The sequence below is a fragment of the Alligator sinensis genome, unplaced genomic scaffold (assembly GCF_000455745.1).
Source record: "Alligator sinensis unplaced genomic scaffold, ASM45574v1 scaffold1252_1, whole genome shotgun sequence".
In the NCBI taxonomy this organism is placed as follows: domain Eukaryota; kingdom Metazoa; phylum Chordata; order Crocodylia; family Alligatoridae; genus Alligator; species Alligator sinensis.
Genome location: NW_005843541.1, coordinates 63,788 through 84,269, shown reverse-complemented (window position 1 = coordinate 84,269; position 20,482 = coordinate 63,788). Strand labels below are relative to the sequence as shown.

Genomic DNA, 20,482 nt, shown 5'->3' with positions numbered 1-20,482 from the left:
TTTGATAGATGTCCGGTGTGCGTTCATGCTGGTGCGCAGTTGTTGTTTGGTCTCTCCTGCATATCTTCCATCAGGGCATTTGGTGCATTGGATGAGGTATACTACATTCCTGGAGGTGCAGCTGTAAGATCCTGGGATGCTGATGGCTGTGTTGTGGGGTGTAGTAATAGTGGGGGTGGTTCCAATTCCTAAAAGAGCTCTGCTCCCTTTATAAGCTTGGAATAGCTCACGAGAGTTTCTATTCACGGGTAGAGAAAGAGAACCAGGTTCCAATGATTTAATTGAGGATTTCTTTATTTAAAGAAAAATACATTCATTAAAACACCGTAAATGTCACACATTCCTTCCGTCACCATTGCTCCACACAGCAAAAGATGTGTTCCTCTTGCTAAGCCATGCAGCTTACAATTTTTTTTTTTAAAAAGGGTAAATGCTCTTTATACCTTTCTCTTTACATATGAGAAAGTGCTCATGCAGAATATGAATCCCCCATTTATGCAGCAGAGAAACATTTCCTGGCTTAAAAAAAGTTTAAGATCTGCAAAATGTTTTTGATTATGGAAACTACAAAAATAATTTAGGCACCGAATCACTTTTTCTGGAGGCCACTTGTAATTTGATTAGTTATCTTTTATAAAGAAAGGATAGTTAATAATGAAACCAGTTTTTTATTTTCTAAGAACATTTTTTTTCTTTCCCTGAGAGAACAAAAAAAATAGAATTCAGTTATACTCATCTTCAAACCTTTGGGACTCCCATGTAAAGTTACACACTTTTCTCTTATTTTTACCTCTGGGAGTAACACTAAATAGCAAGTTTGTGACAAAAATCAGTGCTAGGGAACAGAAGGCCAATGTTTCTGAAGAGTGTAACTTGAAAATTATATACAAAAGAGAGAAGAGTGAAGTGTGCATTCAAGCAAAATAGAGCAAGGATTGAAAATGTTCCACACAGGTTTCTTTGGTGTCCTTAAATGCATTTAAAGAACGTAAAAATGGAAATCTGTCAATGGGCAGCTGAATAGGCTATTTCTGTCCATACAGCTAAAACCACAGCTCGGTTCACATCACGCCACATCCGGCTGGCTAGTGATTTCACTAGGGAAAAGCATTTGGCACTGTGACCGTGCCTACCTACATGTGACCAGCAAGTCAGTTTGGAGGCTGCACGCCCCCTCACTTGTCCCAAGGTCCCGTTTTCAAAGGCAAGAGGGGCCATCCGGGTCCTTTCTTTCTGCTGTACTCGTATGCAGAGGAGCTGTACTGTAATCCCTTTATAAGGGGGAAAGAAATTATAGTACAAATACCAGCAGTAGCCTTAAAGAGATCTCACTTCTCTAGACAGATTCAGTAAGCTTTTCCATGCTTTTCTGCCAATTTTATGTGTCCTAATTGGTAAATCAGAGATAATCTGGAGACATTCAGCCATAAATCAGACAATCCCTACAAAAGGGAGATAAACAGTTAAAATGAAGCAGTTACATACTCCTCCAGTCTTGCATCTTTTGATATTAATCTAAATGAACATTTAAAACTTTCCATTTACTGGACTATTGCTACTTGTGGAACAAGTGCTAATTTTTCATTAAAAATCCATAACTTAACCTTTTAACTGAAAACATTACTTTAAAAAAAAATCATAGCGATACCATGAAATAGATGTATTTTTCAAATCTAGTATTGGGTGAAAACAGAGGTCATGGAATTTCCTTTTAGTTGTAAATCTCTAAAAAAACAGAAAGAAGAAGGAAGAAGTACACAGCAGAGATGCTAGACATCTAAGGCTGTTTAATAAGCAGAGTGAGTAAGCGCAAGGAGAAACCATGACAGACGTTAATATTTCCAAGGGCTAAGTAATCAAGAATTACACCATGCAGGAAACCCCGTTTCTCCTGTAAAAGAAAGATGGGTAAATAATTATGGGCGTGTAAATAATTAAATAGAAGATATCTCATTTTCCCATAGAACCTTGTCTGTCTAACTCTCAGTCCTACCTAGCTTTCAATGATCATAGAAAATCATTACAGGGGAAGGTGAGAGAAGATCCCTGGACATGATTTTTTTTTAGATTCTTAGTTCTGTGAGCAAATTTTTAATGATACAGAGGACAGCACGGTATTCAGCCTAAGATTGTGGGTGACTCACATTCCCTTGGCACAGCAGAGGTCTCAGTGTGGCAGACAGAGCCTTTTTCAACAAGTCAATGGCCACAGAATTACCTCCCGCGCCAGTAGGGACCATCACAATACTTCCCACTTCCCCGCTCCAAGTGCAAGGTCTGTTTCTTTGACTCTGCTTTTTTAATATGGGCACAACATACATATTTTAAGATATGGCATAGCCTCCCAACCCCAAAAATCAAGATTCTCCACTAAATATGCCTGTCCCTGGTGGGAACAGTGAGGAAAACATGACATGCACCACTGAAGCAGCTCAGAAACTTCAGAAATGGATGCTGTAAAAAATATACAGGAGAGAAGTACTGAAATAGAAGTAAATGTCCGTACATAAATACCTGTTCTTGTAGCTAAAAAAAAGCACACAAAGAGCGTAAGCCTGTTAGGGCTGCAGAAACACATAAAAGTTAGTGAGTTAGAGGATAATGAAACAATAGCATGTAGTGTTTACGACAAAGTAGTAGTACTTTGAAGAAACAAGAACCTATGGAAATAGCTTTATTCTCTATTCTTTTTGAACAGTTTACAATTTACCCTGTCTTCTGGTGGTATTTATAATCAGAAAGCCATCCTACCGTGAACAGATTTTTAATTCAAGGTGTCATTTGTTTTTCTCATCCAGAAATTAGAGTCTCCTATACGTTGATGTGTCATGGCGCTTGGTGTTGTATCATAAGAACTAAAGGTTGCGGGGTGAGGGGAAGAGAACACAAGGACATGATTTTTTATTAGACTCTTAGTTCTGTGAACAAATCATAACAGGATTAAAAAAAGAATCAATTAAACTTTCTCAAAGAAAAAAAAGACTGAGGCCACATGCTTGGAAGGTGATTTGATGAATGAGCTGTATTAAGCAGAATTCATCATCTCAAAAGAGTGTAAGGTTTACTAAGGGGGAATTCTAAAACTAGACGAGAGGAGACAGATAATGCCCACTAGTCTTCAATGGAGCAGAGGTGTTTCTGGGGTGCTGGAACATCACAAGGCAGAGGTGGATTCAGAGGGGCTGAACTGGAACAGCTGCACCCCCACTGTCAACCATTCCTGTGGAGCAGCAGCCAGGGACTTAAGTCTCAAACCAGGTAGGCATTTTCGCCCCCACTCCCCTCTATGCTCAAAGGCAAGCCCCCTTGCCTTTTCCTCTCCTCTCATTTCCACCCCTGTCACCCCCGACACCCTTGCCTGATGTGAGGAGAGCACGCGGCGGGTGAGGGGAGCAACTGCCCATTCCAGCTCAGCTGCATGGGGGCTGCATTCAGCCCAGGACTGTGGCAACAGGCAGGTACATTCCCCCTTTCCCCTGCCAGCTTGCAAGCAGGCATGTTCCCCCTTTTCCTTGCCAGCCCTGACGTAGGCATGGGGAGAAGGAACATGCCCCTGGCCACTGCCTCTGTTGCCACACTGCCCAGTGAGTGCAGCCCCCATGCAGCTGGAAAGGAAAGGCTAATCTTACAAAGTTGCTCTCGTAGCAATCTGCTGTGGAACAAAACTCAATCTCAAATACTATCTTAGACTGACTTACCCCTTTTTCTTATTCTGGTATATAGCTCCAGCTGGAATGCAAAAAAAACAACCCACCACGACTGGTGCTAGAACTAAAAAAAGAAAGAAATGGCAACTGGGAAATGAAGTTACAAAAAACGTAACATTTTGACCAGATATAAGAAGCACCTTGTACAGTGCTGGAACTGCCTCACTATCAACAGATCATCTCTGACAGACTATAATGATGGAGGAGCCCTTTCCTTTGCATCCCTGATCAAAAAGCACAAGTGTTCATTTCTGCATCCAGAAACTGGTGCTCAGTCTCAAGCTGCCAAATAAAAACTGGTAGCAATCATAAAAATCATAGAAAAGCAGGTACCACAGAGGTCACCTAATTCAAGGCAGGATCACCCTGCCTACATCATCCTACATGAGTGTTTGTCTAACACAGTGGTTATCAACTTTTTAGACTCAAGGCACCCCTTGGATAATGCTAGCTCTTAGTTTTCACTCTTATTTTGACTACAGAAAAAATAGAGCACTTTATTTCTGTTGCAATGAACTCAAAGACCACAACTATGGATTCCTATTTGAAATGTCTGGGTTAATCCTGTGACTCATATTGCCAACCCAATGGTTCTTGCATTGTATGGCATCCTTGAAAGGATCTCAAGGCACCCCAGGATGCCATGGCACCCTGGTTAAGAACCACTAGTTTAAGCTGTTCTTAAAAACTTTGGGAACAAACTCACCGGACTATCAGACATAATGCCCAAGACATCAAAAATTCCCGTGGACTTGTCACAGGTAAAGCTAAGGGAGGAGGGACACGGTAGGTTTTAAAAACTGAAGAGTTTTGATCCTGAGTGGGGTCTCTGTCCCTCTCATCAGACCATTTCAGATAAAACCATCAACGGGTATAAACTGTTACATGGCAACACTGGGCACAACGGTATATCAGTAGCAGAGAAACCCAAGAACTCCCATACCAGGGGCATTACTTGTTACACCAAGAAACCCCCCAAAACCAACCCAACTTTGTTGTGGAGAAAGAGGAACATGGACTCTGGATATTGATGTACAATAAGAGCTTCAGCATCTGGAAGTATTTTTTTTCACTTTGAGGTTACTTACCACCAAAAGCTATTTTATATGCATTCCCTAAAGGGGAAAACCAAAAGAGGAGTTAAAACATGAAGCCATGCTTGTATCAGCAGTTTGCAAGGAATAACACCATAATCCACACATGTGGTACAATATTTTGTACACTACATTATATCAAAATAATGGTAAATATAATAATGTAGTCTTTTGAAACAAAACAGTGTAAATTGGATAATTGTTAGTTAGTGGGAGCCATGATCCAACTGCTGGAACGTCTAGCAATGAAGAAAATACCTTTTCCTAAGCCTCCGTGTATGTGTACTCTTTAACACAGTCAAGAAAGCCATGAAACAAAAAAAGGTTCAAGGTTCTTGGTTCTATGAAGAAAAGCACATTAAGAAATATTGTCTATAATCTTCTATGCTCCTTTTCTTTCTGGGGTAAGGCCATCCAATGACACAAACATGGTGCTACATTTTCTGAACGGCTTTGCTGTGTCCAGTGAATAAATAAATGACTAAAGCAGCACCTGCTCTAACCACACTTCACTTCTCCAGGGTTAGGGTGAGCCTTTGCAGGGTGTGCTAAAGGGTGTCACCTGAAGGGACAGCTGCAAGGACACACACACACACACACACACACACAGAAGTGGAAAGAGGGGCAATAGACAATCCACTCTTGTCACAGGAACAGCCAGTGCATTATCAGTCTGGCTGCCTTGCATACTGCAGGCCAGAACTATTTTTTGGAGTAGGAAGAAGACCTCTAACAATACCACGGTTTGTAGAGTGGGTGAGAAAAGTCAAGAAGAGCTCCCTGCTGTTATTAACCAAGTGCTGTGACTTGTCACAAGCTAGTAAAGCTCAGTAGACACACTTTTATCCTCTCTGAAGTCTGCTCGACATCCCAGCAGACTTCACCATGCACACAACCCATCCATGAATATATTAATGAAATACACAACTTATTTTACAGCTGCAAACCTCAGAACATTTGGAGTCAGTAAAAGGACTTTTTTTTTTTACCTGGTTTATATTGAGCTGCCTCTTCTCTTGAATTTGCCCCCGGCCCTACATAACACGAGACATGCAGGTAAGTACATTAAAATGAAGAGATGCTATAGGTTTAATCACAGTTGCCCAACACCCAACTGCACCTCCTCTCTATCTCCCTTTCACCTCAGTTAAATCCACAGAGCAAAAAAGCATCATTCCAGAGCCCATCAACACAGATTCATAGACAGTCTACAGAAATGCATGGTTTCATTTTCCTGAGGTAGACACAATGCGATCTCCACTAATACACACCTTTGGAAGGCAGCTCTGTCTTCCTAATGATCACTCTCCAGTGCCATTTCATCCAACCTTTACACCCCCAGATGCAGAATTTCTTTGTGGGTACTTCCAACATCGTTTGCCTTGGGGACTCAAAACCCATCAGCTAATGATGGGTCATGGCACCAGTAAAGGCCATGCGGCATGCTCACAGGGGTACAGGATCTCTTCATTACACTGCTCCCTTCTCCCTAGAGATTTCACAGTTCTGGGCCCACTCACTTGTGGCAGGAGTTCACCAATATCTTCACCATCAAGTGCTAAACCCTCCCGAGCTCTACATTCGGAGTCAGTAAAAGGATTTCATTTTTTTTACCCAGTTTAGGTTGAGCTGCTTCTTCTGTTGAATTTGGCCCCGGCCCTACATAACATGAGACATGCAGGTCAGTACATTTTTAGGGCTGTGATTCAGGTAGATTGAACAGTCCACGCTGAGCTGCTTCAAAGGACAGACTTTTCCAGTATGTGATTTAAAAAAACATGCCCAATGTTTGCCCCTCCACACACACATTTCAGGGATAGAGTGCTCATAATATTAATATAAGGATTTGGCTGATTTTCTATTTGTAATGTGGAATAAAACCTGGAATTAATGTCACCACCACAGCAAGCATTCTCTGCTTGAAGCACCTGCATATCTGCGTGTTTCCAGGTTAAGCAGACCCTGTACTGATGACAACGGGCCCAAAAGGTATTTCACACTAGAAAGCAGAGAACAGGGCTGAAGTAAAAGGCAGGAGGCCCAGACCTTGCTGCTCACATAGGCTACTATACCAATGAAGACACAAAGACAACCAAAAGCTACTCACTCGTACAAAACTCTGGTGGGTTTGACCATGTGAAATCTTCAAGACAAGTCCTGGTTGAATCCTGTCCTGGGACCCTGTCATACCCGTCGTGACAGACATAACGGACAGTGGTCCCCATGGGATAGAAGCTCCTCTTCACATCCTCTTCTGATACTTTACCAAATGGTAAGCCTCCTGGGGCAGGACAGCTACCTGACAGCAAACAACAGACAGACAAGGACCAAACGATGTAGCTGCAAGACGGATTTAAATACAGCTTGTGCTTTTAACTTTCTGCAGCGCAAACACGGGCAGGATGCTTCACGTGCTCCTGGCTCTGCAGCATGAGCCAAGTGTGCTGGACAAGTCTCAAGCTCCACAAGCTCACTGGCTTGTTGCAAAGGCAGGTTAAACTGTCACGGAGGGATCATGGGGAAGGGATTTTTACTGTCCCGATAAAGGAAGAGACACGAGTGATTTTGACAAAAGGAGCAAGGAGGGAGGTGGCATCCCAAGCACAAGTGACACGAAGGAAGGCGGAAAGGAGGACAGGAAGGGAGTTGAGGGGGAAAGGGGGCCTAGGAAGAACAGAGCACACAGATATACTTCCTTTCTTGCCTTCAGCCCCTAAATTAACTGGTCTTTCTGCTCGTAACCACTGCACAGCCTTCTTCTCCACGTCCACCTATAAACTTGCCCTGCAGGGCGACGTTACAGAAGAGAAAAGGCTACAACCCTCAAAGCCCAGGAAAACATTCACAAGAGAAATATCTGCATTATGATCCACTTCTGCTTGTCTAGACTGAGTCTTCATGAATGAAAACCAATCGTGACCTTTTAGGCTGGGATGATCTAGTTGGGGCTAGTCCTGCTTTGAGTAGGGGACTGGACTAGCTGTGATCTCCTGAGGTCCCTTCAACCCCCATTTTCTGCGATTCTCCGATGCTGCCTCACGACACCTTTGCGAGTTCCCACTGAGTGCACTTTCCTGATGGTCTCATGCTTCAGCCTCTTCAAACTTTGCTTCTTCTAGGCTCTTCTTCCATCCCACCGCCCTTCATTTTGATCCTCATTCACTGCTTACTTTCATAAATTGATAAGTAGCCCCATAAGTTTACCGCACTACATACTAGCCACAAAAACAAGTAATAAGTGTCCAGCAAGCAGGTTCATTCTGTGTTCCCACTGCAATTCACAGGACCTCAGATCTAACCATTAAAGCTCATGTTGAGTAGACCTATTCAGCGGCAGAAGTTCCACATTTTCAGAAGCAATAAATGGCCGGAAAATTTCAGACAGCAAAATAACACTTATGGCCACACAACGCTGGCAGCTCTGTCCACTCGAGGTTGGGCAGGCACTCTACGGTGTCTGACTTATCTGGGATTTTAAGAAAATCCTCCAGGCATACGTAGGTGACCCTTGTGCCAACCAGGAAGCTCTGAGAGAGATAAGAAGGGCCCGGCTTGGCTCCCCTGATAGTTGGCAGAGGCCCACATTGGACTGCAAGAAAAAAAGAATGTTCTCTTTAAAACTGGCAGCGCTTCCTTTAAACGTCGCACAGCTACCTTCATCCCAAAGCGCCTCAATATGATTGGATGCTGAAGCCATGCAACTCCCAGTTTAGGCCTGTTTTTCTGGTGTCTGTGCCCACAGATAGGCTTCCCACAGCCAGAGGTTTCAACCAACACTGGAGCTGGTCTGCATTGGAGTTTGCCTAGCAGAAGTGGAAGGGTGGAAAGGAGGATCCAGGAAACTATAGGACCATTAGTCTTACCTCATTCCTTGGGAAGCTCTTTGAGAAAATTATGCAGGAGCACATCTGCGAGGGACCAGCAGCGGAGATCATGCTTAGGGGCAACCAACATGGGTTCACTAGAGGCAGGTCCTGTCAGACCAACTTGGTGGCCTTCTATGACCAGGTCACCAAATCCCTGGATGCAGGTGTCCCGGTGGACTTCAGGAAGGCCTTCGACATGGTCTCTCACCCAATTCTCATTAAAAAACTAGGAGACTGTGGCGTCGACACCTACACAGTCAGATGGATCACTAACTAGCTGGAGGGACGCACCCACAGAGTGGTGGTGGATGGGTCTTATTCGACCTGGAGGGATGTGAGCAGTGGGGTCCCCCAGGGCTCAGTCCTCGGACCCACACTGTTCAACATCTTCATCAGCGACTTGGACAAAGGGGTAAAAAGCACCCTGCGCAAATCTGCAGATGACACTAAGATGTGGGGGGAAGTGGGCACGCTAGAAGGGAGGAATAGGCTGCAATTGGACCTAGACAGGTTACAGGGGTGGGCAGATGAGAACAGGATGGGTTTCAACACTGACAAGTACAAGGCACTGCACCTGGGGAGGAAGAACCAGCAGCACACCTACAGGCTGGGGAACTCTCTTCTCCTCATTGCAGAGGCAGAAAGGGATCTTGGAGTCATCATTGATGACAAAATGAACATGGGCCGACAGTGTGATTACGGCTGTGCAAGGCTTTGGACCGTGCTTTGGACCTGGAGAAGCTTCAGACACTTGAGACACCCAAAGCAGCATATCTGGATCAAAGCGCTGGCTTCTTTAAGCTTTCCAAAGTAGTTTGGAGCTTCCAAACCGCTTCGGAAAAGCTTGGGAGCTGCTTCCGAGATCCGGCTATTGGGTATAATGGGGAACCAATTACATATCTATAACTTGGTTGTTTTCTGTCTGCTTTGGATGAAACTTGCAGGAGTGGTAGCTCCTGATGAGAGCATGAAGCCTACTATGCTCAAGAAGATCAGTACAAAGGTTTGGGGGGAACTGCACCCCAAATTCTTGAAAGCAAAACTCATGTCACATCTATGTGTTCCACCACAGGGGGGTCAAAACTGCAGGGGTGGTGGCCCCTGCTCAGGCCACGAAGCCTGCCAAGTTTCAGGGAGATAAGTGCATGGGTTTGGGGGAAATCGCACCTCAAGCTGCGGACAAACAAAACTCATGACAGGGGTGACACTGCGTGTGTTAAGATGCAGCGGGGTGACAGCTGCAGGGATGATGGCCCCTGCTGAGGCTCCTGCTAGCTGTCGAGGAGTTTGCCTAGCAGGAGTGAGGCCGATCCTACTGCAGAGTACCAGAGCTGCACGGTGGGGCTGGCTCAGTAGCCCCAAGTGGCCAAGTGCCCACTGCAGGACCAGCTCAAGGGCCAGCCACACCCCGCCCTCCACCTCTACCTGCAGCCAGGTAGCTAGCCAGCATTTCAAGTCCTGCTTTGCCCCAGAACCCACAGACGCTGGGCTCAGAGGAACACAACAGTCGTCTCTCTCCCATCCACAAGCCCCAGGTTCACTTGGGCTCTCTTAGGGCTGCTTTTAGTTTAGACTTTGCAAAATGGAAGGAGCTTAGTGTCAGGAGAGGTGACCAGTCCACTCCTCTGCACTGAGGCCTAGACAGGTGTGCTGTACCTCACGCGCAGCACCACCAAACCATTGGACAAAACACGTGGCATTAAAAGCCGTCATCTTGAAATAATGCCTTTTCTGCCCCAGAAACATTTCAAGTGCTGCCTTCTACCACACAAGTGAAAACACCATTGAACTACAGACTCATTTCATAAGTTGTTTCTACTTGCACAGGTCGCGTCTTGGCACAGGAGGCCAACCGTCCTGCGGCAGCCACTCAGTGCTATCCCATGTACCACTTCAAACAGGTGAGTAGACAGCTAATACTCACGTGGGTCACAGACTGGCACAGAAGGCTTCCAGGTGTTATCCTCTGCGCATCGAATCACGCCATCACCACCTCCTCTCAGGGAGTAGCCAGGATTGCACTCAAATGTTATTGTGTCTCCATAGGAATAGACAGCGACTGATCCAAACTTTTTTTTCCCATGTGGAACCACCGGGACTGGACACTTCACCTCTGGAAATTAAAGCATCGACAAGAGTGTTTTGCAGAGGGTGGAGATCATGGGCGAAAAAGGAAGGAAAGGAAACGAGCCCACAGGCATGACTGTAGGCGATAAGCTGTGTACTCAGAAATATGGGCAAAGATGCAGAGTTGTGTCACCCAAGGAGATGTTTGTTCTCCATATAGCACAGTACCAACCTGAAGTACTGTGCAGTACACCAAGCTCGAGTACTGTGTCCAGTTCTAGACCCTGCAGCTCAAGCGGGCTGTGGACAACCTGGAGGGGGTCCATAGAAGAGCCACTCATTTGATTAGAGGACTGCAGGGAAGCCCCTATGAGGAAAGGCTAAGGGACCTTAGCTTCTTCAGCCTCTCCAAGAGAAAGCTGAGAGGGGCACTTGTGGTTCATGCACTGCTTACTTTCATAAATTGATAAGTAGCCCCCTTAACTGCACTACATACTAGCCACGAAAACGAGTAGTAAGTCTCCAGCAAGCAGGTTCATCCTCTGTTCCCACTGCCATTCCCAGGACCTCAGATCTAACTATTAAAGCTGGTGTTGAGTAGACCTATTCAGCGGCGGAAGTTTCACAGTTTCAGAAGCAAGAAATGGCCAGAAAAGCTTCAGAAAGCAAAATAACACTTACGGCCACACAACTCTGGCAGCTTTGACCACTCGAGGCTGGACAGGCACTCTACGGTGTTTGGCTTATCTGGGATTTTAAGAAAACCCTGCAGGCATACGTAGGTGACCCTTGTGCCAACCGGAAAGCTCTCAGAGACATAAGAACGGCTCGGCTTGGCTCCCCTGACACTTGGCAGAGGCCCACATTGGACTGTAAGAAAACAAAAGCTCTCTTTAAAACTGGCAGTGCTTCCTTTAAACATCACACAGCTACCTTCATCCCAAAGGACCCCGATGTGAATTGGATGCTGAAGCCATCCAACTCTCATTTTAGGCCTGTTATTCTAGTGTCTCTGCAGGCAGACAGGCTTCCCACAAGGCTTCCCACAGCCTGAGGTTTTAACTAACACCGGTGGCGGTCTGCCCTGGAGTTTGCGTCAGTGTGCCGGGGGGGGGGAGGCCCCATGCAGGCTGCTTTGCCCTGGGATGAGCTGGCAAAAGCGAGAATTGGCTCGCGGCAGTGAAATCGGAAGTGCCATGGTGGGCCTTCCCGTTTCACTTTTCCCATGTCGATCGGCAGGGTGTACGTAAGGTACCAAAGGTTGAGAACCACGTGCCCTATACATGCAGGATCAAGTACTATCTGAAAAGTAGTATGCAGAAAAACGGTGAAGGAGGGGTTGTAGGGACTCACTCAAAGTGCAACTCCCATTTTAGGCCTGTTATTCTAGTGTCTCTGCAGGCAGACAGCTTCCCACAGCCTGAGGTTTCAACTAACACCGGTGGCGGTCTGCACTGGAGTTTGCCTAGCAGCAGTGAGACCAATCCTACTGCAGAGTACCAGAGCTGCACGGTGGGGCTGGCTCCGTAGCCCCAAGTGGCCAAGTAGCCACTGCAGGACCAGCTGGGGCCCCAGCCACCCCCCGCCCTCCACCTCTCCCTGCAGGGTGCAGCACCTCTTCATTACACTGCTCTCTTCTCCCTAGAGATTTCACAGTTCTGGGCCTATTCACTTGCGGCAGGAGTGCAGCACTATCTTCACCACCAGCTGCTAAACCCTCCCGAGCTCGACATTCGGCATATTGAAATAAGCCAGGAAAAGAAAATCCTTGCAATGCATGTCGGGAAGGGAGTGTGCAAAACACTGTCTATTGGTACCCCAGAGCAGCACTGACAGCGCAGGCCACTTCCTAGAGCTGCTGAAGAGCGGAAGGAGAGAAATTCAAAGGAGCCACACATGGCACACCCTGTTTTGTTTGGCCTGGAAATGACCTTCCCGAGCTCTGAATCTGAATCAACTGATGGGGGTTTTTTTACCTGAAGGACTAGTGCTTATGGTGGCAGCTCCTCCAGGAGTCTTGGGTGTGGGAGTAGTAGGACGTACTGCCAAGAGAAGGGGAAAAAATAATCCACCTGTGAACATGGTATTGCATAACTCTCCATTACCAGTCAGAAGCAAGGAATATATATATATTTTTTAAGAGAAAGAAACACAAAACAGAAGAAAAAGGTGAGCCCCCGCCTCCTTGTACCTGGCTCTTTGCTCCACGCTATCCAGGGAGATCCCCTATACCAGTGTTTCTCAACCCACGGTACGCGTACCCTGGGGGCACACGAGACGTGGCAGGGGGTACGCGGGCACTGCGTTCTGCTCTTTGCCTGCTCGAGCCAGAAGTTCCAGCTGCCGGCCCTCCCGCTGTGTCTGGTGCACCGGGGTGGGGGCTGCCACTCCCCACCGTCAGTGTGCCGGGGGGGGGAGGCCCCATGCAGACTGCTTTGTCCTGGGATGAGCTAGCAAAAGTGGGAATCGGCTCGCGGCAGTGAAATCGGAAGTGCCACGGTGGGCCTTCCCGTTTCACTTTTCCCATGTCGATCGGCAGGGAGTACGTAAGGTACCAAAGGTTGAGAACCACGTGCCCTATACATGCATGATCACGTACTTTCTGAAAGTAGTATGCAGAAAAACGGTGAAGGAGGGGTTGTAGGGACTCACTCAAAGTGCAGCATGCATTGGGGGAGGTGCAAGTGGGGCCACCGCAGGAATTAGGCTAGCGCCAGGTGTCCACTCAGACCTTACCATAATCCAGGAGATCACCAGTTCTTACATTATCATCCAAAACCATCAGCCAGGTCCAGAAGATGTGCATCTCCACCACCGCAAACCCCGACAGGTATCAGAGAATAGGAAAGGAAGACTTCCCCACGATGGGTGCAATGGACCTGGCCGTGATACAGATCTCCAGATCCTAGTATGCCCGTGTCCCTCACACTAAGGGGTGAGGCAGCCACAGCCACTTTTTCAACTAATTCACCAGGAAGGATCCCAGGCATTGGGACTCCGAGTCACGACAGTAACAATCAGGAAGAGCTCTAAGGCTCTTCTAGGTTGCAACCTCGACTGTGTGTGCAGTGCCAGTGTCCCGGGGGAACAAGGGAGGGGCTCCTCTGAAGAAAGCAAAAAACAGAGAACTTTAAAGGAAGCAGGGATCACATTATTGGAAATGAAGCCCCACTCATCTGCCATTGTGGGTCCCAAAGTGATGAGAATGTGCCAGGGGAACAATTTGCACAGATTGAGAAGAACACAGCATTTTTAATTTCCTTGAGATGCTGATTCAACAGCATCATGAAATGCCCTCAGGTTTTTGTTATGTGTCCCCACACTTTCCACTTCCAAAAAAAGCTACAAGCTGACAGCCATGCAACCTAAGACCAAAAAGTGGAACCAACTATCACAGGAACAACCTCGCAGGCCGTGCACCAGGGTTGCGGGAGAGAATCAAAAGACCAACATCACTAATTTATGACAATGCTTCCTAACCCACACTGAAATTAATACTCTCCAATAACCTGAACACATGCCAAGGGAGGCAACCTGGAAAAATACTAATATACAAAATCCCTCGGCAATCTTCCCTTGGAAAAATGCTTCCACGCTAGGGCTGTGCGAAACGTAAGCATAGCATTTCGACCAGCGTTTCAGCATTTTGAGAGAACAGTGTTTCATCTGGACTTTTGATTCATAAGGGGTGAGCAACACGACTTGCCTCATTCTGTTTCGAGGCTGCTTCGACCATATCTGTTCCGTTTCAATTTTGCGGTTTCAACCGCGAAACAGAGTCGAAACAAAAGTGGTGGTGAAATTTCGCAGAGCCCTATTCCACACCCACCTCTTACAACCTTCCTGCCACAACAGATAAAACAAAGAGCAACAAAAAAATCTAACTGGACACTTCCCAGGAGACAGAACTACACACTGAACTACAATACTGACTGTTTCAGGAAGAAAGCTAACAGTGATATCTTCAACAAAACCAGGACCACCGCAGCCTCCTTTCCCCAAACCCATCATCTCTAGTATCCAAGAGAAGCTATCGTCATCCTCAACTGTCAAGCCTACATCAATACCGCAGTAAAAACTAAATCCATCCCAGCCATGCAGGTGATCTAATAAAAGAAACCACCCCACAAAAGTCTTGCCTCTCCCAGATTTACGTAGCCTGGACTGTGTATCAAGTCAAAGTAAAACACGTGCATAAATAAACTCTTCCTAAGGCAGCGACAGTCGTCTTACCTTCGCAAGTAGGGAGTTGGCTCCATGCGACGTCCCTTCCTTTCAGCCTGCACGTGATGTGTTTCCCAGATAACCGATACCTGGAGAGGAGAGGGGTGGGGAGGAAACCTTTTATTTAGTGCCCTAGTTTCTCCTATAAGTCTAGAAATTTAAATATCCATTCCTTTCTGTCACTCAGTGAAGATGTTAACAAATGAACAAGGTTATTCTTGCTAAAGCAATCCTCACATTTGAAGCCAATTTACAACTGCCAGAGAGGTCGCTGAAGGACTGGAGAGATCAGGTAGCAATAGATGTATTTCCCCTTATAGTTTGTACTAACACGATGCTTTAAAGTTTCATGGCCATATCTTTCGTCTCTCTCAGGTCCTCCTTCTTTACAGTGAAGGGCACTCCTCCTTCCCTTGGTCTCTGTGGGCTCTGAAGACATAGCCAGCCACCCCACGTTTATCTGGACTTCAAGAAGGGAAACTAATTCTTACTGTCAGGCAAACCACCCCAGGGCATGTTGCACTGAGAAGTAAACCACGGCAATCACCACGACATCTGGCATCATACCTGGCATGCTAGTTAACCGTAATGGGCAAGAACCTATTTTATCTATACGGCCCCAAACATCATCCTATTCCACCCTGCTTGCATCACTAAAAACCACTGAATGCAGCTTCTGTAATGTGTTGTCATCTTAGCTCTCAGTTTATGCCATAAAAAAATGGAGGAGAAGGATAAGCCACCTGCCTTCTGCTTTTCATGGGTTGAACAGGTCTGCACTGAGGTGCTTAAGTCACACTGGGAGCATCTACCTGTTCATTAATGCACCGTAGTTACTACGGATTACGTTTAGTGCTTGTATAACCAAATACTAAAATCAATGGTGCTCCTGTGCAGTAGTGCTGGCACATGGCTTTCTGGTGACACTAACTGCTCAGTAGCGTAATATTACTGTGCAGCAGCATATTAGCACAGTTTTTGCCCTGCACACTACGGCGCGGTAGCATTAGGCTCCTGTGCAGTCAGCGTCTCGGGTAGACGCACCCACTGTTACCAAATGGGAGGAATAGGACCTGGACCAAGAGGCTCAATTATTCTGAGGCCTGGTAACCACCCCCTACACCCAAAGGTAAATTGAACCAATGAAATCCATTATCTTGAATTGCCCTTCACCACCATATCCTACACTTGGCCTATTTCTGTTGGGATGTTTCCTTTCCAAAAAAGCCCCCAAAGCTCATGGGTAGAATCCAAGCACCTGTGCTAGGCAAGCTGTTCAAGGTGCCTAGAGCAGGCAGCAGTTCTTCACTAAGTCCTGTGACCTAGCTGGCATCCGTTCCCAACACTCACCCCTCATCACACACTACGCGTACTGTGTCAAGATACAGGGTCCGTGTTGTATCAGCAACTCTGCCGTGCTCCGGTGCTTTTGGAACTCCACAAGATTTCTCTAGTGGGACGCAGGATGAGTGTTAGCACATGATGCGGATGGACAACCCCCCAATATATCTGCATCAGATTATGGTAAAGTCAGATCAACTGCCCAGATTGTTAAAATGTTGTACATTTGCTTTATTCCTATTTCATTAAGACATGAACACTTTTATCATCCATGTTACATGTCTAATCAGATGGCTTTGTCAGCTTCTATGACAGACTCCCCTTGTCTCTCACATTAAGTTATCTGCGATGCTTTCTTCACCAAACATGCCTATTACCATAGAGCACACTTCAAACATTCACAGTCTCTGCACACACATCTAGAAATGCAGTGGACAACGTGCAACCTGGGAAAACATTGCTCTACCCGACACACACATGGATTAAAAATAAGAGGCATAAAAATGTGCATGCTCGTTCTATTCAGGAATTGATTTTCAGTCAAGGCAGAGAATTTGCATCTGCGCGAGAAATTCCCAAAAGGATTACGTGGGCCAGGATGCCACCGAGGAAGATGCTTTAGTTGCAGGATGAGTAAAACTGGCCCACTGTGTGGGTTTTGGCATACAACAACATGTCTGCAGCCTTGACATGAACGACTTTGCCAAAAACTATATAGTATTCTCCACTCTGAAGCCGAGGTTTTGTCTCTGCCTTTCTATTTTATTGACCAGTTACGTATTTGAATGTGAATGTCTTTGCCATAGTGATAACCAATGGATTTATTTTTAGGGCTGTGATTCCAGTAGAGCGAACGGTCCAGTTGAGCTGCTTCAAAGGATAGACTTTTGCAGTATGTGATTTTAAAAAGCACACTCGATATTTGCCCCTCCACACATACATTTCAGGGATAAAGCGCTCATTTTATTAACATGAGCATTTGGTTGATTTTCAATTTCTAATGTGGAATGAAAACTGGAATCAGTGTCACCACCGCAGCAAGCATCCTCTGCTTGAAACACCTGCATATCCATGTGTTTCCAGGTGAAGCAGACCCTGTACTGATGACAACGGGCCCAAAAGGTATTTCACACTAGAAAGCAGAGAACAGGGCTGAAAAAAAAGGCAGGAGGGCCCAGACCTTGCTGCTCACATAGGCTACTATACCAATGAAGACAAAAAAAACAACAAAAAGCAACCTACCAATGAAGACACAAAGACAACCAAAAGCTACTCACTGGTACAAAACTCTGGTGGGTTTGACCATGTTAAATCTTCAAGACAAGTCCTGGTTGAATCCTGTCCAGGGACCCTGTCATACCCGTCGCGACAGACATAACGGACAGTGGTCCCCACGGCATAGAAGCTCCTCTTCACATCCTCTTCTGATACTTTACCAAATAGTAAGCCTCTTGGGGCAGGACAGCTACCTGACAGCAAACAACAGACAGACAAGGACCAAATGATGTAGCTGCAATTCAGGACCTCAGATCTAACAATTAAAGCTGGTGTTGAGTAGACCTATTCAGCGGCAGAAGTTTCACACTTTCAGAAGCAAGAAATGGCTGGAAAATTTCAGACAGCAAAATAACACTTACGGCCACACAACTCCGGCAGGTTTGACCACTCAAGGCTGGCCAGGCACACTATGGTGTCTGACCTATCCGGGATTTTATGAAAACCCTGCAGGCATTCATAGGTGACCTTTGTGCCAACCGTGAAGTTCTCAGAGTGATCATAATGGCTGGGCTTGGCTCGGCTGATAGCTGGCAGAGGCCCACATTCAACTGTAAGAAAAAAAATGCTCCTTAAAACTGGCAGCACTTCCTTTATACGTCACACAGCTACCTTCATCCCAAAGCACCCCAATGTGAATTAGATGCTGAAGCCATTACGGCTGTGCAAGGCTTTGGACCGTGCTTTGGACCTGGAGAAGCTTCAGACACTTGAGACACCCAAAGCAGCATATCTGGATCAAAGCGCTGGCTTCTTTAAGCTTTCCAAAGTAGTTTGGAGCTTCCAAACCGCTTCGGAAAAGCTTGGGAGCTGCTTCCGAGATCCGGCTATTGGGTATAATGGGGAACCAATTACATATCTATAACTTGGTTGTTTTCTGTCTGCTTTGGATGAAACTTGCAGGAGTGGTAGCTCCTGATGAGAGCATGAAGCCTACTATGCTCAAGAAGATCAGTACAAAGGTTTGGGGGGAACTGCACCCCAAATTCTTGAAAGCAAAACTCATGTCACATCTATGTGTTCCACCACAGGGGGGTCAAAACTGCAGGGGTGGTGGCCCCTGCTCAGGCCACGAAGCCTGCCAAGTTTCAGGGAGATAAGTGCATGGGTTTGGGGGAAATCGCACCTCAAGCTGCGGACAAACAAAACTCATGACAGGGGTGACACTGCGTGTGTTAAGATGCAGCGGGGTGACAGCTGCAGGGATGATGGCCCCTGCTGAGGCTCCTGCTAGCTGTCGAGGAGTTTGCCTAGCAGGAGTGAGGCCGATCCTACTGCAGAGTACCAGAGCTGCACGGTGGGGCTGGCTCAGTAGCCCCAAGTGGCCAAGTGCCCACTGCAGGACCAGCTCAAGGGCCAGCCACACCCCGCCCTCCACCTCTACCTGCAGCCAGGTAGCTAGCCAGCATTTCAAGTCCTGCTTTGCCCCAGAACCCACAGACGCTGGGCTCAGAGGAACACAACAGTCGTCTCGCTCCCATCCACAAGCCCCAGGTTCACCTGGGCTCTCTTAGGGCTGCTTTTAGTTTAGACTTTGCATAAAGAAAGGAGCTTAGTGCCAGGAGAGACGAGCAGTCCACTCCTCCACATTGAGGCCTAGACAGGCATGCTGCACCACACACGCAGCAGCACCAAACCCATCAGACAAAGCAGGTGGCATTAAAAGCCGTCATCTTGAAATTATTCCTTTTCTCCCCTAGAAACATTTCAAGTGCTGCCTCCTAACACATGAGGGAAAATACCATTGGACTACGGACTCATTTTATAAGTTGTTTCTACTTGCACAGATCACGTGTTGGCACAGGAGGCCAACCGTCCTGCGGTAGCCACTCAATAATATCCTACGTGCCACTTCAAACAGGTGAGTAGACAGCTAATACTCACGTGGGTCACAGATTGGCACAGAAGGCTTCCAGGTGTTATCCTCTGCGCATCGAATCAAACCATCACCACCTCCCCTCAGGGAGTAGCCAGGATTGCACTCAAATATTATTGTGTCTCCATAGGAAACGAGCCCACAGACATGACTGTAGGCGATAAGCTGTGTACTCAGAAATATGGGCAAAGATGCAGAGTTGTGTCACCCAAGGAGATGTTTGTTCTCCATGTAGCACAGCACCAACCTCAACTGGAAGTGTCTGGGACCAGAGGACCTCCCTTGAAAACTGCATGGGTTAGGCAACCTCAGCTGCTTGAGGTCATTTAAACTACATCCCAATCCACATTTAGGAGTTGAAACTCAGGGAACAGAATCAGGGAAGTGACCAACCTGCTGCCTGGTAGCTCTCAACTGCCTCAAGCTACCAGGTGCCCAGCTGAACAGCCCGTTCAGAATAAGGCAACATGGCCCATTTGCTTGCATGTTGCCTGAACCAGAACGTGTGCGCATGGCTCACTCCAGTCAAGAACCAGTTCTTGGGCACCTCCATTTCCCCCTTTCAAAACGGCAGTAAGGCTGTGACATGAACTCACTGGGCGCGTCCAGATGAGCCCGCACGTGCATCTTGCCCTGCCTCAAAGCCTTGGGGGTGGGACAAGAGGTGCATGCGGGAATGAAAAGGACCTGGCTGGGCCCAGCGTGTGATCCTGACGTGCCAAGCTGGGTCTTGCCAGCAAGGGGCTGGCCCGGCGGGGCGGCAGACGCTCCCCAGGGCCAGCAAGACCCAGCTGGGCTCGGCACGTGGTCCCTGCATGCCATGCCAGGTTTTGCCACCATGGCTCAGAGCACCTCACTCCCATTGCTGCTGCTAAAGATAAATTATGGGCCCTGGGCAGAGGGGCTGGGACCCTCCAGGGTGCCTGGGACCCTGGGTGGCAAGGGCTGGGGTCCTCCAGGGGGAGCTGGGGCCCTGGACAGCGAGGCTGGGGTCCTCCAGGGGGAGCTGGGGCCCTGTGGCGGATACAGGCC

General features: G+C 47.0%; 1 protein-coding gene across 1 annotated transcript in view; it reads right to left on the bottom strand.

Moving 5' to 3' along the window:
• Window positions 1-276: 276 nt before the first annotated feature.
• Window positions 277-20,482, bottom strand: part of LOC102374961 (complement receptor type 1-like) — a 65,881-nt gene continuing 45,675 nt past the window's right edge. The window contains exons 13-24 of the mRNA XM_025195510.1: window positions 17,577-17,768; window positions 16,309-16,408; window positions 14,968-15,047; window positions 12,711-12,776; window positions 11,416-11,604; window positions 10,592-10,780; window positions 6,909-7,100; window positions 5,791-5,835; window positions 4,796-4,822; window positions 3,699-3,771; window positions 2,752-2,855; window positions 277-1,442 (exon numbers count right to left, since the gene is read on the bottom strand). Coding sequence (XP_025051295.1) covers window positions 2,765-2,855; window positions 3,699-3,771; window positions 4,796-4,822; window positions 5,791-5,835; window positions 6,909-7,100; window positions 10,592-10,780; window positions 11,416-11,604; window positions 12,711-12,776; window positions 14,968-15,047; window positions 16,309-16,408; window positions 17,577-17,768 — 1,244 coding nt within the window. The 3' untranslated portion in view covers window positions 277-1,442; window positions 2,752-2,764. The remainder of the gene's footprint in view (window positions 1,443-2,751; window positions 2,856-3,698; window positions 3,772-4,795; window positions 4,823-5,790; window positions 5,836-6,908; window positions 7,101-10,591; window positions 10,781-11,415; window positions 11,605-12,710; window positions 12,777-14,967; window positions 15,048-16,308; window positions 16,409-17,576; window positions 17,769-20,482) is intronic.